Source organism: Tamandua tetradactyla, chromosome 2, assembly GCF_023851605.1.
Source record: "Tamandua tetradactyla isolate mTamTet1 chromosome 2, mTamTet1.pri, whole genome shotgun sequence".
Lineage (NCBI taxonomy): Eukaryota > Metazoa > Chordata > Mammalia > Pilosa > Myrmecophagidae > Tamandua > Tamandua tetradactyla.
Genome location: NC_135328.1, coordinates 135,869,132 through 135,883,630, shown reverse-complemented (window position 1 = coordinate 135,883,630; position 14,499 = coordinate 135,869,132). Strand labels below are relative to the sequence as shown.

The 14,499-nt window shown below is 35.6% G+C and overlaps 1 protein-coding gene across 1 annotated transcript in view; it reads left to right on the top strand.

Moving 5' to 3' along the window:
- DNAH14 (dynein axonemal heavy chain 14) overlaps positions 1–14,499 on the top strand; it is a gene marked incomplete at its 5' end in the record, with an annotated part of 509,245 nt that overhangs the window by 335,068 nt on the left and 159,678 nt on the right. The window contains 2 exons of the mRNA XM_077129892.1: positions 801–968; positions 2,608–2,700. Coding sequence (XP_076986007.1) covers positions 801–968; positions 2,608–2,700 — 261 coding nt within the window. The remainder of the gene's footprint in view (positions 1–800; positions 969–2,607; positions 2,701–14,499) is intronic.

Here is a 14,499-nt window from a genome sequence, read left to right as displayed (position 1 = left end):
TTGTCTGCCTTGTAATTGCCTCTCATGTTTTTCTCTCAGACCAGAATTCAGAATAGTTTAGATACTTATCTGACAATAATCAGGAAATACATGATATTTGTATTTCAAATGTATTTAGTTATATTTAATGACCTCATACCTGCCTTTTTCATTGAAGTAGCTTTCATTCTATTATTGCAGTTTTAATAACTTGAATAAATAAAAGGTTTGTGCCAGTAGAAATCTTTATTACTAAAATAGTACTTAGATAGAAATCCTTGGGCTTCTACACTCATTCATGTGAATATGAGTACTGTACTGTTCCCTTTAACTTCTTCTAATTCAAATGGAGTATAATTTTACTGTGAAACAGTACAGTGAAATGAAGGGTAGAGTTTTGGGAGATGATAATGATTTGAAATATAAAGAAAAAATTTAATGTGATATAGCTGTTTATCTATGAGAGTAGTAATTATTGCTTCTTCTTCTGAGGAAGATAATAGAGACAAGGAAAACAGAAGAAATTTCTCTGAAGAATAAAACGTCTTTTACATAAATGTCTAATGTATATTATAAAATTCTAATCTTTGTTGCAGTCCTTCTATTCCCATAAATGTATTAAATATTCACTTAAAAAAACTATTATATTGAGAAGGGATCCACAGGCTTCACTGACAAAAGGGACCCATGGCATTAAAAAAATTTAAAACCACTGAGTCCTAGATCCACATGCCAACAGCTTCTCTAAAACAGACATTGCATAAGTCTTGATAGCAAGTAGAATTGTTCTGTTAACAAGTATTAATATTTTCTTACAATAGATTCCATGGACCAAAGAAAAACTGATGAATGATGCAACGGTATTTGTAGATTTCTTGGATATAAATAAGCGTTTTAAAAAAAAGATCTACCAGAATACCAATGACTACAATAAACTTGCCAATATACTGAATGAATTCCAAATGAAGTTAGGTTCAACATCTTTGGAGGTAAAGACACATATTATATAAAAATGTGAGAGTAATATTTATTTATTCATATGCATACACATATATAGCCAATCAAATATGTTATGATTGATATCAATAGATAGGTAAATAGATGTGATAGATGTAGATAGATGGATGGATGGATGGATGGATGGATGGATGGATGGATGGATGGATAGATGGATCATAGATAGGGAGGATAGGAGGGAGGAAGGACAAAAGGAAGGAAAGAATGATCAGAGGAAAATAACATGTGCTCTGAGTTTTCAATGCAGACCATTAGAAACACATTCATATGATTTCATGTTGTCTCATTTAATAAGGTAAACGTTAAAATAATTTTATTGTGGTGACATATGCAACATAAAATTTATCATTTTAACTACTTTCAGTTGTATAATACAGTGGTATTTATTACTCTCACAGTGTTGTTCTGCCATCACCACCATCTATTACCAAAAATTTTCCATTACCTCAAACTTAAACTACACATTAAAGTAACTCTCCATTCCTCACCTCCACCTCCACCCCTGGAAACCTATTATCTGCTTTTTGACCCTATGAATTTGCTTATTTCATTTAAATGAAATCATAAATATTTGCCCTTTTGTGTCTGGCTTATTTCATTCAACATGATGTCTTCAAGATTCATCGATCTATCAGTACTTCATTCCTTTTCACATCTGAATAATATTCTGCTGTATGGGCATATCACATTTGCATATCCACTTATCTTTCTATGGATTGCTTCACCTTTTGGCTAATGTGAATAATGCTTCCAAGAACATTGGTGCACAGATATCTGGTTAAATTCCAGCTCTCAGTTCTTTTTATTATACCTAGTGGTGGGATTGCCAGGTCATATGGTAATTCTATACTTAACTTTCTGAGGAACCGCCAGATTATCTTCCACAGCAGCTACAACATTTTACATTCCACTGACATGCATGAGAGTTCCTATTTCTCCACACCCTCTTCAACATTTGCTATCTTCTGTTTTTTAAATAATATCCATTCTGGTGGGTTTGAAGCAGTACCTCATTGTGGTTTTGATTTGTGTATCTAATAGGGATATTTTTAAAGAAAAGAAAACTGAATCTGTAGGAAGTTGAATGAAAAGGGTTAATGGAGTTAAAACATGAAATTAAGAAATACAGCAGAGTGTCACAATGGTCCATAGTAGCAACAGGAGCAGCAAAATGAGTAGTGGCTCTTTTACTCTATTCCATTGTGTTGTGGTCAGAGATAAGAGAATTTAGATTCATGGCTCATATAATAATATGATAATATTATTCTATCATAATAATATAATAATATCCTCATGAATAGTATACATCTATTTTGCAAGTTTCTTTCTCCCACCATCCATCCTACCTGTCCAAGACAGAGTGATAGAAAAGAAGCCTGATGCTGTTTTTCTTTTCATTCTCTTCTCTGAACCCTATAATCCCCTAACATTACTCACCAGAGTACTGGCACAATCTGCACTGAAATTTTACTTTCCTTATATCTAAATGTAAACTAGTTTACTGGATCTAGATTACTAGAAGAGTTGTTCTCACTTCTGTATTCTTGTATGTAAAGTACAATGCACATATGATTTTTTATGTCAGTTTACTTGTCCCATTTCCTCTGCTAGATTTCTCATTCCTTGGTGTTCTTCAAGGAAGCCATAGAACACATTGCAAGAGCTACAAGGGTCCTTCGACAACCAAGGAGTCACATGTTAATGGTATGAACTTCAACTTTTCAAATGTTCTTAAGTTTGCAAAATAAACATTAAGAAAATCCAATAGAATCAACTTACAGAAATTGTATTAATCCAGATTTTCCATTTATGAAAATCTCGATACTTAAGTCACAGAAGAGGATCTTTGCCCTATCTACAGTTTGCATAATAAATTTCCCAGAACATAAAAATGTTATTTGTTTTTGGAAGGTATTTAAAGCGAATAAGATTGATGAATCCAACACCATCTCTAGTGCATCCTCAGCATTAATACAGTAGGCATAGAAGGCATAATATGGTAGTATAGAAAGCAGGTGGATCCTGCCTTGAATCTTGATGTAGAACCATGAGATTTTGCACAATTTTACTTCTCATGAGAAAATGGTACTTTGAATAAAGAAAAGCCTTCAAAGCTAAATAAAATACAACAAATTTTACCTATTATATGAAGCATATTACTTATGACTTTTAATTTATTGTTTATGTTTATTATTTAGTATCTCATTATTTGCTTTGAGCTTTAATGATTCATAACTATTTAGTTATTAATTTAATTTTTTTTCAAAAAAGGACTTGAAAATGCTTACCAAAGACATATATGAGAGTAATCAAAAATTGGAAAATAGAATCAAGAAAAAGTACAAAAGAAAATCTTTTACCGCTGTAACTAATCCTTTACCAGCTTTTCCCATCTTATAAATTTCACCACCATATATCCACCGATCTAGCCAGAAACCCAGGAGTAACTCATTCTTGACATTTTTCCTTCACTCTCTACATTTCATGTCCTTAGTCCAAGCCACCATCGTTCTGCCTGGACCGTGGCAACAGCCTTCTGTGCCCCACCCCCACCCCACCAATGTAAAGCAGCTTGCCGTTTTCCTTTCCATTCACTGCCACTTTATCCTCATATTCTGTTTTATTTCTCTTTTTTAGTCCTTAACATTATCTAATTTTATATAAGTATTAATTTGCTATTTGTTTTTGTGTGTCTGCACATCTAGAACATAAACCTCTAAAAGGGCTAGGAATTTGTTGTTTTTTTAAAAATATTTTTAATGATGTATCTTCACACACAGACAGTCCATATATGGTGTATAATCAGTGGCTCACAAAATCGTCATATAGTTGTGTATTCATCACCATAATCATTTTTAGAACGTTTGCATCACTTCAGAAAAAGAAAAAACTCATACATCCATACCCCTTACCCCTCCCTCTCATTGACCACTGGTATGTCCATCTATCCAATTTTTTTACCCCTTATCCCCACCCCCAATATTTTTTTTTGTCCTTATTTTTTTACTCATCTGTCCATACCCTGGATAAAAGAAGCATCAGCCACAATGTTTTCATAATCACACAGTCACATTATAAAAGTTAAATCTTTATACAATCGTCTTCAAGAATGAAAGCTACAGGAACATAACTCAACAGTTTTAGGTACTTCCCTCTAGCCACTCCAATACACCATAAACTAAAAAGGGATATCTATATAGTGCATAAGAATAGCCTCCAGGATAACCTCTCAACTCTGTTTGAATTCTCTCAGCCACTGAAACTTTGTCTCATTTTTCTCTTCCTCCTTTTGGTCAAGAAGGCTTTTTCAATCACATGATGCTTGTCCCATATCATCTCAGGACTTCTGTCCCACACTGCCAGTGAGATTTATACTCCTGAGAGTCATGTCCCACATAGAAGGGAGGGCAATGAGTTCACTTGTCAAGTTGGCTTAGAGACAGAGGCCACATATGAGCAGCAGAGGTTCTCTGGGGGTGACTCTTAGGCATGATTTTAAGTAGGTTTAGCCTGTCCTTTGCAGGAATAAGTGTCATAGGGCTGAACACCAAGATTGAGGGCTCATCCTATTGATTTGGTTGTCCCCACTGCTTGTGGAATATCAGAAATTCTCCAAATGGGGAAGTTGAATATTTCCTCCTTTCACCCGAGTCTCCCAAGGGGACTTTGGGCAATGAATAAAAAAGTATTTGCAAATTACTCTGAGATTTATCAGGGTAACACACTATCCAGGTAAAACCAACAAAATCTCATGCCCTATTCAAGATTTCATGTACCTATGGTGTTCAACTAAACTGACCACAAGTTAAATTAGGAAATGCACTGCTCAAAATATAAATGTTGCACCAAATAAACATCTGTCCCTTTAGTCTCACATAGAAGTTGAAAATATAAATGTTGCACCAAATAAACATCTCTCCCTTTAGTCTCACATAGAAGTTGAAGTCTACAGATATGGACGATATCATCCTTTACCCAGTCTTCTGATATACTTTAGTCCTATCCAGAACAGCTTGATTCATAGCTCTACTCAATGTCTGATCCCTTTTTCAACTTTTTTAAAAGTTCCTGTATGAGGTGCTGCTGATTTTCCTAGCTTCAGACTCTGAGTCTCAGGTATCACATAAATACCCAAAGTTTCTGGGAGCAATCATGTTATATCCAAACAGCTCAGTATCTCAGTATTTAGAATTAACAGTTACACCTCCAGAATACATGTAACTGCTGTAAGAGTTTACGATCTAGGACCCTTTATAATAGGCCCCAACCTGATAACCCATGCTCTTGACTTTAGTTCATTGAGTTTTTATATTATAGTTAGACCATATAATTGAGGGATGATAATATTTGTCTTTTTGTTCCTGACATTTCATTCAACATACAGCCCTTAAGTTTCATTCACCTACTTGCACACCTCACAACCTTATTCCTTCTTGCAGCTGCTCAGTCATTGCATAGTCATTGCACCATAGTTCTGCCTTCCATTCCTCTGTTGTTGTACCCTCAGGCAATCTCCATTTATTATGGATCAGGAACACTGTCACCAGAAACACCAGTGTGCAAATGTCCATTCCTGTCCGCACAATCAGTTCCTCCAGGTATACATGGAGCAACAATGTTGCAAGGCCATGTGTCAACCCCACTCATAGCCTCTGTGGAACCACTACACTGCCCTCTGGAAGGGTTGTGACTCTCAGTTTCCCTAACGACAGGAATAGGCACATCTCTTTCTACCCATTTTCTCCAGCACTTGTTTCTTTCTGTTCATCTTTATGCAGTTTTATTTGCATATCATACAATCCAGTCTAAGTGAAAAGTCAGTTCTTGTTATAATTACATAGCCATGCCTTAGTCACCATAGTCTACATCAAGACATTTCCTTTTCTTCAGCAAAGAATCCCATATCCTTCCCCATGGCCCCTGCTTGTTGACATTTAATCTTGGCATAATGCCTTTGTTACATTCGGTGGAAACATACTACAATGTTTCTGTTGTCTTAGACTCTAGTTTACATTGATTGTATTTTTTCCTGTATACCACCTGTGCCAATTTGAATGTATTATGTACCCCAGTGTTCTAGTTTGCTAGCTGCAGGAATGCAACACACCAGAGACAGATTGGCTTTTAATAAAAGGGGATTTATCTCATTAGTTCTTCAGAGGAAAGGCAGCTAACTTTCAGCTGAGGTTCTTTCTTATGTGGGCGGGTACAGGACTATCTCTGCTGGTCTTCTCTCCAGGCCTCTGGGTTCCAACAACTTTCCCCAGGGTGATTCCTTTCTGCATCTCCAAAGGCCTTGGCTGAGCTGCAAGTGCTGAGATGAGGTATGCTGAGCTGCTTAGGCTGAGCTGCTTAGGCTGTGCTACCTTGCACTCTCTAATTTAAGCACCAGCCAATTAAGTCAAACATCATTCAGTGCAGCAGCATGCCTCCTAGCTGACTGCAGATGTAATCAGCAACAGATGAGGTTCACATACCATTGGCTCATGTCCACAGCAGTGGAACTAGGTGCCTTCACCTGGCCAAATTGACAACTGAATCTAACTACCACACCCAGAAAAGCCATGTTTTAATCCTCATCCAATCTTGTAGAAGCAGCCATTTCTTTTAATCCTAATCCAATACTGCAGGCTAGAAATTTTTATTAGATTATCTCCATGATGATGTGACGTACCCAATTGTGGATGTGAGCTTTTGATTAGATGGAGATGTTACTCTACCCCTTCCAGGTGGGTCTTGATTAGTTTACTGGAAGCCTTTAAAAGAGGAAACATCTTGGAAAGAGTCAGAAATGATAGAAATGACAGAAGTTTCAGAGTTGACAGAAACTTTACAGCAGAGCTGACACAGATACCAACATGTGGAGAACAGAGATACAGATGTTTGGAGATGCTTGGAGCCCAGCAGATGTTGCCATTAAGCCAGAAGCTGGAGAGAGCCAAGGGATGCCAAGAGATGAAAGCCAGCCCCAGAGAAGCAAAGTGAGGAACCCCCAGAGGAACAGAGGCTGAAAGCAATGGAACCCAGGAGCAACAGACCAGCAAATGCTAGCTGCATGACTACCCAGCTGACAGAACTGTTCCTGACCCATTGGCTTTTCTTCTATTAAGCTATCTTTCACTTGGATACCTTACTTTGGATGTTTTTATAGGCTTAGAAGTGTAAATTTGTAACTTATTAAAGTCTTCCTTTTAAAAGCCATTCCTTTTCTGGTATATTGCATGCTGGCAGCTTTCAAACTAATACACCATTCTATTTTCAAAACCATGCAATGTTGACTTTCATTTGTTGTCCCTCATGCAAAACCATACTTATATTTGTACACTTAATTACCATCATTGTCTGCTCTAGGCATTCTTGAGTTATACCATCTCAGTCTTCATCCTCTATCTTTCCTTCTGGTGTCATATGTGCCCCCAGCCATTCTCCTTCAACCATACTCACATTCAGCTCCATTCAGCATTCTTATATTTTTGAGCTATCATCAGATAGCATTGTGCTATACATTTCTGAATTTTTACAATCAGGCCTGTGACACATTCTGTACTCCTTCAGCGCCAAATGCCCAATCTATCTTCTAATAACCTATGTTCTTAACTTCAGCTCTCAAAGTTCCCTCAATTAATGTTTTAGTTCATATTAGTGAGGTCGTATGGTATTTGTTCTTTTGTTTCTGGCTAATTTCACTCAGCATAATGTCCTCAAAGCTCATCCACATTGTTACATCTTTGTGACTTTATCCTGTCTTACAGCTGTGCAATATTCCATCATGTGTATATACCACAGTTTATTTAGCTACTCATCTGTTGATGGATATTTGGGCTGTTTCCATCTCTTGACAATCATAAATAATGATGCAATAAACATCGGTGTGCAAATGTCCATTTGTGTCTTTACCTTCAGTTCTTCTGAATATATACCTAAATATGGGATTGCTGAATCAAATGGCAATTCTAGTTTTCTGAGTAACCACCAAACTGCCTTACAGATTGGTTCATCATTTTGGATTCCCACCAATAATGGATAAATGTTCCTCTTTTCCACATCTTCTTCAGCACTTGTTGTTTTCTGTTTTTTTTTTTTATAATGGCCATTCTAGTGGCTGTGAGATGATATCTCATTGTGATTTTCATTTGCATTTCCCTAAAAGCCAGTGAAGTTGAACTTCTTTTCATGTGCCTTTTAGCTATTTGTATTTCCTTTCTGAAAGGTGTCTGCTCATGTCTTTTGCCCATTTTTAAATTAGATTTTCTGTCTTTTTTTGTTACTGAGTTGTAGAATCTATGTATATATTCTGAATATTAAACCCTTATCTGATATTTTGTTTCTAAATATGGTCTCCCATTATATAGGCTGCCTTCTACTTTCCTGACAAAGTACTTTGATGCCCCAAAGTGTTTAATTTTGAGGAGATCCCTTTTATCTATTTCCTTTTTCAATGCTTATGTTTTGGGTGTAAGGTCTAGCAAACCACTTCCTATTACACGGGTTATAAGATAATTCCCTACATTTTCTTCTAACAGTTTTATGGTCTTAACTCTAATGTTTAGGTCTCTGATTCATTTAAAAATATTTTTATAAAGAAATCTTCACGTATGTATGGTCCAGCCACAGTATACAATCAGTGGCTCAAAATATCTTTGCATACTTATATATTCATTACCATGATCATTGTTAGAACTTCTACATCACTCCAGAAAAAGAAATAAAAAGAAAAAACTCATACATGCCATGCTCCTTACCACCCCCTCTCATTGACCACTAGTATTTCAATCAACACAAACTTTTTTTTACCCCTTATCCCCCACCCATTATTTATTTATCATTATTTTTTTACTCATCTCTCCATACTCTAGAAAAAAGGAGCATCAGACACAAGGTTTTCACAATCACATGGCCACATTTTAAAAGCTATATAGTTATCCAATTGTCTTCAAGAATCAAGGCTGTATGTGTGTGATTTCTCAATAAAATTGTTTTTTTAAAAAAAGAATCAAGGCTACTGAACAGTTCAAGAGTTTCAGAAACTTCCCTCTAGCCTCTCCAATGCAAAAATGGATATCTATATAATGGATAAACTAAAAATGGATATCTATATAATGAATAATAATGAGCCCCAAGACAACCTTTGACTCTGTTTGAAATCTCTCAGCCACTGAAACTTTATTTTGTCTCATTTCTCTCATCCCCTTTTGGTCAAGAAGCCTTGTTAATCTCATGATGCCATGTCCCAGCTCATCCTGGGAGTCTTTGTTCCATTTTGAGTTAATTTTTGAATAGGATGTGAGATATGGATCCTCTTTCATTCTTTTGCATATGAATAACCAGTTCTCCTAACACCCTTTATTGAAGAGGCTGCTTTATCCCACTTGGCTTGACTTGACCACCTTATCAAAGTTCAAGTGTCTGTGGATGAGAGGGTCTATTTGTATACACTCAATTCAATTCCATTGGTCAGTATCTTTATACCAGTACCATGCTGTTTTGACCACTGTAGCTTCATAATATGCTTTAAAATTAGGTAGTGTCAGACCTCCCACTTCATTTTTCTTTCTCAAGATATTTTTAGCTATTTGGGACATCCTACCCTTCCAAATAAATTTTGTTATTGGTTTTTCTATTTCTGCAAAGTAAGTTGTTGGGATTTTAATTGGTATTGCATTAAATCTACAAATCAATTTGGGTAGAATTGACATCTTAACTATATTTAGTCTTCCATTTATTTAGTATGCTCTTCCATTTATTTAGGTCTTTCATGATTTCTTTTAGCAATTTCTTGTAGTTTTCTGTGTTGAGGTCTTTTGTGTCCTTAGTTAACTTTAAGGAATCAAAAAATATTTGATTCTTTGGGTTGCTATTGTAAATGGTATTTTTTTCTTGATTTTCTCCTCAGATTTCTCATTACTAGTGTATAAAACGTAACTGATTTTTGGGTGTTGATCTTGTACCCTTCTATTTTGCTGTACTCATTTATTAGCTCTAGTAGCTTTGCTATAGATGTTTTGGGATTTTGAACATATAGTATCATATCATCTGCAAATAGTAAGAGTTTTACTTCTACCTTTCCAATTAGATGCATTTTATTTCTTTTCCTTGTCTAATTGCTCTGGCTAGAACTTCCAGGACAATGGAATAACAATGGTGATAGTGAGCATCTCATATCTTGTTCCTCATCTTAGAGGGAAAGCTTTTAGTCTTTCCCCATTAAGGATAAAGTTAGCTGTGGGTTTTTCATATGTTCCCTTTATCATGTTGAGGAAGTTCTCTTCTATTCCTATCCTTTAAAGTGTTTTCATCAAGCAAAGATGCTGAATATTGTCAAATACGTTTTCTGCATCAATCAAGATGATCATGTGTTTTCCCCTTTGACTAATTTATATAGCATATTACATTAATTCATTTTCTTGTGTTGAACCAGCTTTACATACCTGCAATAGATCCTACTTTGTCATGGTTCATAATTCTTTTAATGTGCTGCTGGATTTGATTTGCAAGTATTTTGTTGCGGATTTTTACATCTATGTTCATTTAAGCTATTGGTCTGTAATTTCTTTTCTTATACTATCTTTGTCTGGCTTTGGTATTAGGGTGATGTTGGCCTCATAGAATGAATTAAGTACCTTTCTATTCTCTTCAGTTTTTTTGAAGAGTTTGAGCAGAACTGGTACTAATTCTTTCTTAAATGCTTGGTAGAATTCACATGTGAAGCCATTTGGTCCTGAACTTTTCCTTTTTTGGGAGCTTCTTGATGCCTGATTCATTCTCTTTACTTGTGGTTGGTTTGTTGTGGTCATCTATTTCTTCTTGAGCCAATGTTGGTTGTTCATGCCTTTCTAGGAAGTTGTCCGTTTTATCTGTGTTGTCTTGTTTATTAGCATATTGCTTCCTATATTTCTCTCATTACCTCCTTTATTTCTGCATGGTCAGTGGTTATGTCTCCTCTTACATTTCTGATTTTATTTATTTTTATCCTCTCTCTCTCTCTATCAGTATAGCTAAGAGTCCATCAATTTTATTGACTTTCTCAAAGAACCAACTTCTAGTTTTGTTGATTTTCTCGAATATTTTTGTAATCTCAATTTCATTTATTTCTGCTGTAGTCTTCACTATTTCTTACTTTCATTTGCTTTGGAGCTAGTTTGCTTTCCTTTTCCTAGTTCTTCCAGGCAAACTGTTAATTCCTCAATTTTTGCTCTTTCTTGTTTTTAATATAGGCATTAAGGGCAATAAATGACCCTCTCAGCATTACCTTTGCTGCATCCCATAAATTTTGATATGTTGTGTTTTCATTCTCATCTGCCACAAGGTATTTACTGATCTCTCTTGTTATATATTCCTTCACCCACTGGTTGTTTAGCCTCCATGTGTTTGTGAGTTTTCTGGCCCTCTGCCTGTTGTTGATTCCCAGCCTCATTCCATTATGATCTGAGAAAGTGTTTTGTATAATTCTGATCTTTTAAATTTATTGAAATTGCTTTGAGACCCAGCATGTCATCTGTCACTGAGGATGATCCATGAACACTTGAGAAAAATGTGTATTCTGCTGTTGTGGGGTGTGATGTTCTGTAAATGTCTAGTTCATTTATTATATTATTCAAAATCTCTGTTTTCTTAGTGATTCTTTGTCTAGATATTCTATCCATTGATGACACTGGGGAACTGAAGTCTTCAGCAATTATTGTAGATGGGTCTACATCTCCCTTCAGCATTGTCAGTGTTTACTTTATGTCTTTTGGGGCACTTTGGCTTAGTACATAAATATTTATGATTGTTACATCTTCTTGTTGAATTGTTCCTTTTATTAATACATAGTGTCCTTCTTTGTCTCTTTTACATTTGTTTTACATCTGAAGTCTAATTCGTTGGATATTAATATAGCTACCCCCACTCTTTTCTAGTTGTTGTTTGTGTGAAATAACCTTTTCCAATCTTTCACTTTCTGTTTTTGTTTTTGGGTCTAAAATGAATCTCCTACAGATAGTGTAGAGATGAATCTTGTTTTTAAATCCATTTTGCCAGTCTATGACTTTAAAAATACATATTTTTATTGAGAAATAGCCACACACATACAGTCCGACCATATTATACAATCAGTGCCTCATAATATCATCATGTAGTTGTGTATTCTTCACCATGATCATTTTTATAACATTTTCATCACTCCAGAAAAAGAAATAAAAAGAAAAAAAAAACACATACATCCATACCACTTATCCCTCCTTCTCATTTACCTACAGTATTTCAAACTACCCAATATCATCCCCTATTATTTATGTATTCATTATTCTTTTTTTTTTAATTCATCTGTCCATACCCTGGATGAAAGGAGCATCAGACACAAGGTTTTCACAATCACATGGTCATGTTATAAAAGCTCTATAGTTATACAATCATCTTTAAGAGTCAAGACTACTGCAACACAGTTCGTTTCAGGTACCTCCCTCTAGCCACTCCAATACACCTTAAACTAAAAAGGGATATCTGTATAATGCATAAGAATGAGCTCCAGGATAACCTTTCAGCTCTGTTTGAAATCTCTCAACCACTGAGAATTTATTTTGTCTTATTTATTTCTTCCCTGTTTTGGTCAAGAAGGCTTTCTCATTTCGATGATGCTGGGTCCTAGCTCATCCCTGGGAGTCAGGTCCCACGTTGCCAGGAAGACTTACACCCCTGAGAGTCATGTCCCCTGCCAAGTTGGCTTAGAGAGAGGCCACATCTAAGCAACAAAAGAGGTTCTCTGGCTCCTGATCATTTTTGAAGAAATACACCCAACCAAGTTTTTCTGGGTATAGAATTCTTGATTGCCAGTTTCTTGTTTTCAGAATCTTAAATATATCATTCCACTGCCTTCTTGCATTCATGATTTCTGCTGAGAAATCTACATAGTCTTATCAAGCTTCCCTTGTATATGATGGGAAAATATGATGTATTTTGATGTTTGACAATCTGATTAGTAAGTGTCTTGGAGTATGTCTATTTGGATCTAATCTGTTTGGGATACACTGCACTTCTTGGTATATATGTATCTAGTCACTGACGTCTCCCCAACAGTTGTTCAGTACGGTTTCTGGCTATTTACTAGCTGCTCTCTAGATTATTCTTGAACTATAGAAATCTTGGCCTTAAAAGAAAAATTGCATGTTGACCAGTATAAAAAAAAAAAAAAAATGGGCAGGAGACCTGCCACTGGAGCTGATTTCAAGGAAAAAAAAAAAGAACATTTACAAAAGAAAATAACGAGGTGGTGTAATGGTGGCTCGGTGGCAGAATTCTTGCCTGTCATGCCGGAGACCTGTGTTCAGTTCCCAGAGCCTGCCCATGTAAAAAAAATAAATTAAATTAAATAGCATCCTAAGCAGTTTACCAACTGAATCAAAGTGTCAACTTATGTTACATTCCTGCTGTAGCCCTCCCTGGGAAGAAGATCTTAATTGATTTTTAATAAAGTTTTAAAGGCAATTCAGTGGGTAAAGGATAGTCGTCTTAAGAAATTATGTTGGAACAACTGAATATCCATATACAAAAGATGAATCTAAAACCTTCTTCACATAATCACCAAAAAAAAAAAAATCATGCAAAATAGATCATAGTCTTAAATTTGAGTTAAAACTGTAAAATTTTAGAATAAGACATAGGAGAAAATATTTAGGTTAAGAAAAGAGTTCTTAGATATAACACTAAAAACATGATTCACAAAAGAAAAATAAATAACTTAAACATTATCAAAATTAAAATAGTTATGCTTCAAAAGGCACTATTAATAAAATGAAAATATAAGGCACAGACAAAGAGAAAATATTTGCAAAGCGATCAACTCAATAATAAGAGGATAAACAACCCAATTACAAATCTGGACAGACCCCTCACAAAAGTAGACTGAAAGATACAGTGTGGGTTTGAAGGTGTATGTACCCTAGAAAAGATAATGTTCCTTTAATCCATTTTTGTGGGTGTAGACCTATTGTATGAGTGGGACCATTTTATTAGGTTATTTCAGTTGAGAAGTACCCCAGGGTGGGTATTAACTCTATTACTGGAGTCTTTATTAGAAGATAGAAGAGAGAGAAATGCCATAAACAGAGGCTAAGAGAAACAGAAGCTAAAGAGAGAAACATGCAGAGTCCCAGAGAGGGAGACATTGAAGCCAGAATCAGGAAACAACAAAAGCTGGGAGAGAAGGTTCAGCAGATCTCACCGTGTGCCTTGTTGTCTGACAAATGAGTCCAAGTTCGTGGGTAGCCAGATTTAGGGGAGAAGGTATCATCCTGCTAATGCAGGATGGACATTTGGACATTTTCATGGTTAAGAACTGTAAGCTTATAAGTTAATAAATCTCCATTGTAAAAGCTAACCCATTTCTGGTATATTGCATTTTGTCAACTTTAGTAAACCAAAACAGATGCTTAACATTGTCATTCAGGAAGTTCAAATTAAAGCAATTGTCAATAGCAATTGTTAACAATGATGCAGAGCAAAAGAAACTTTAATTCCTTGCTAGTG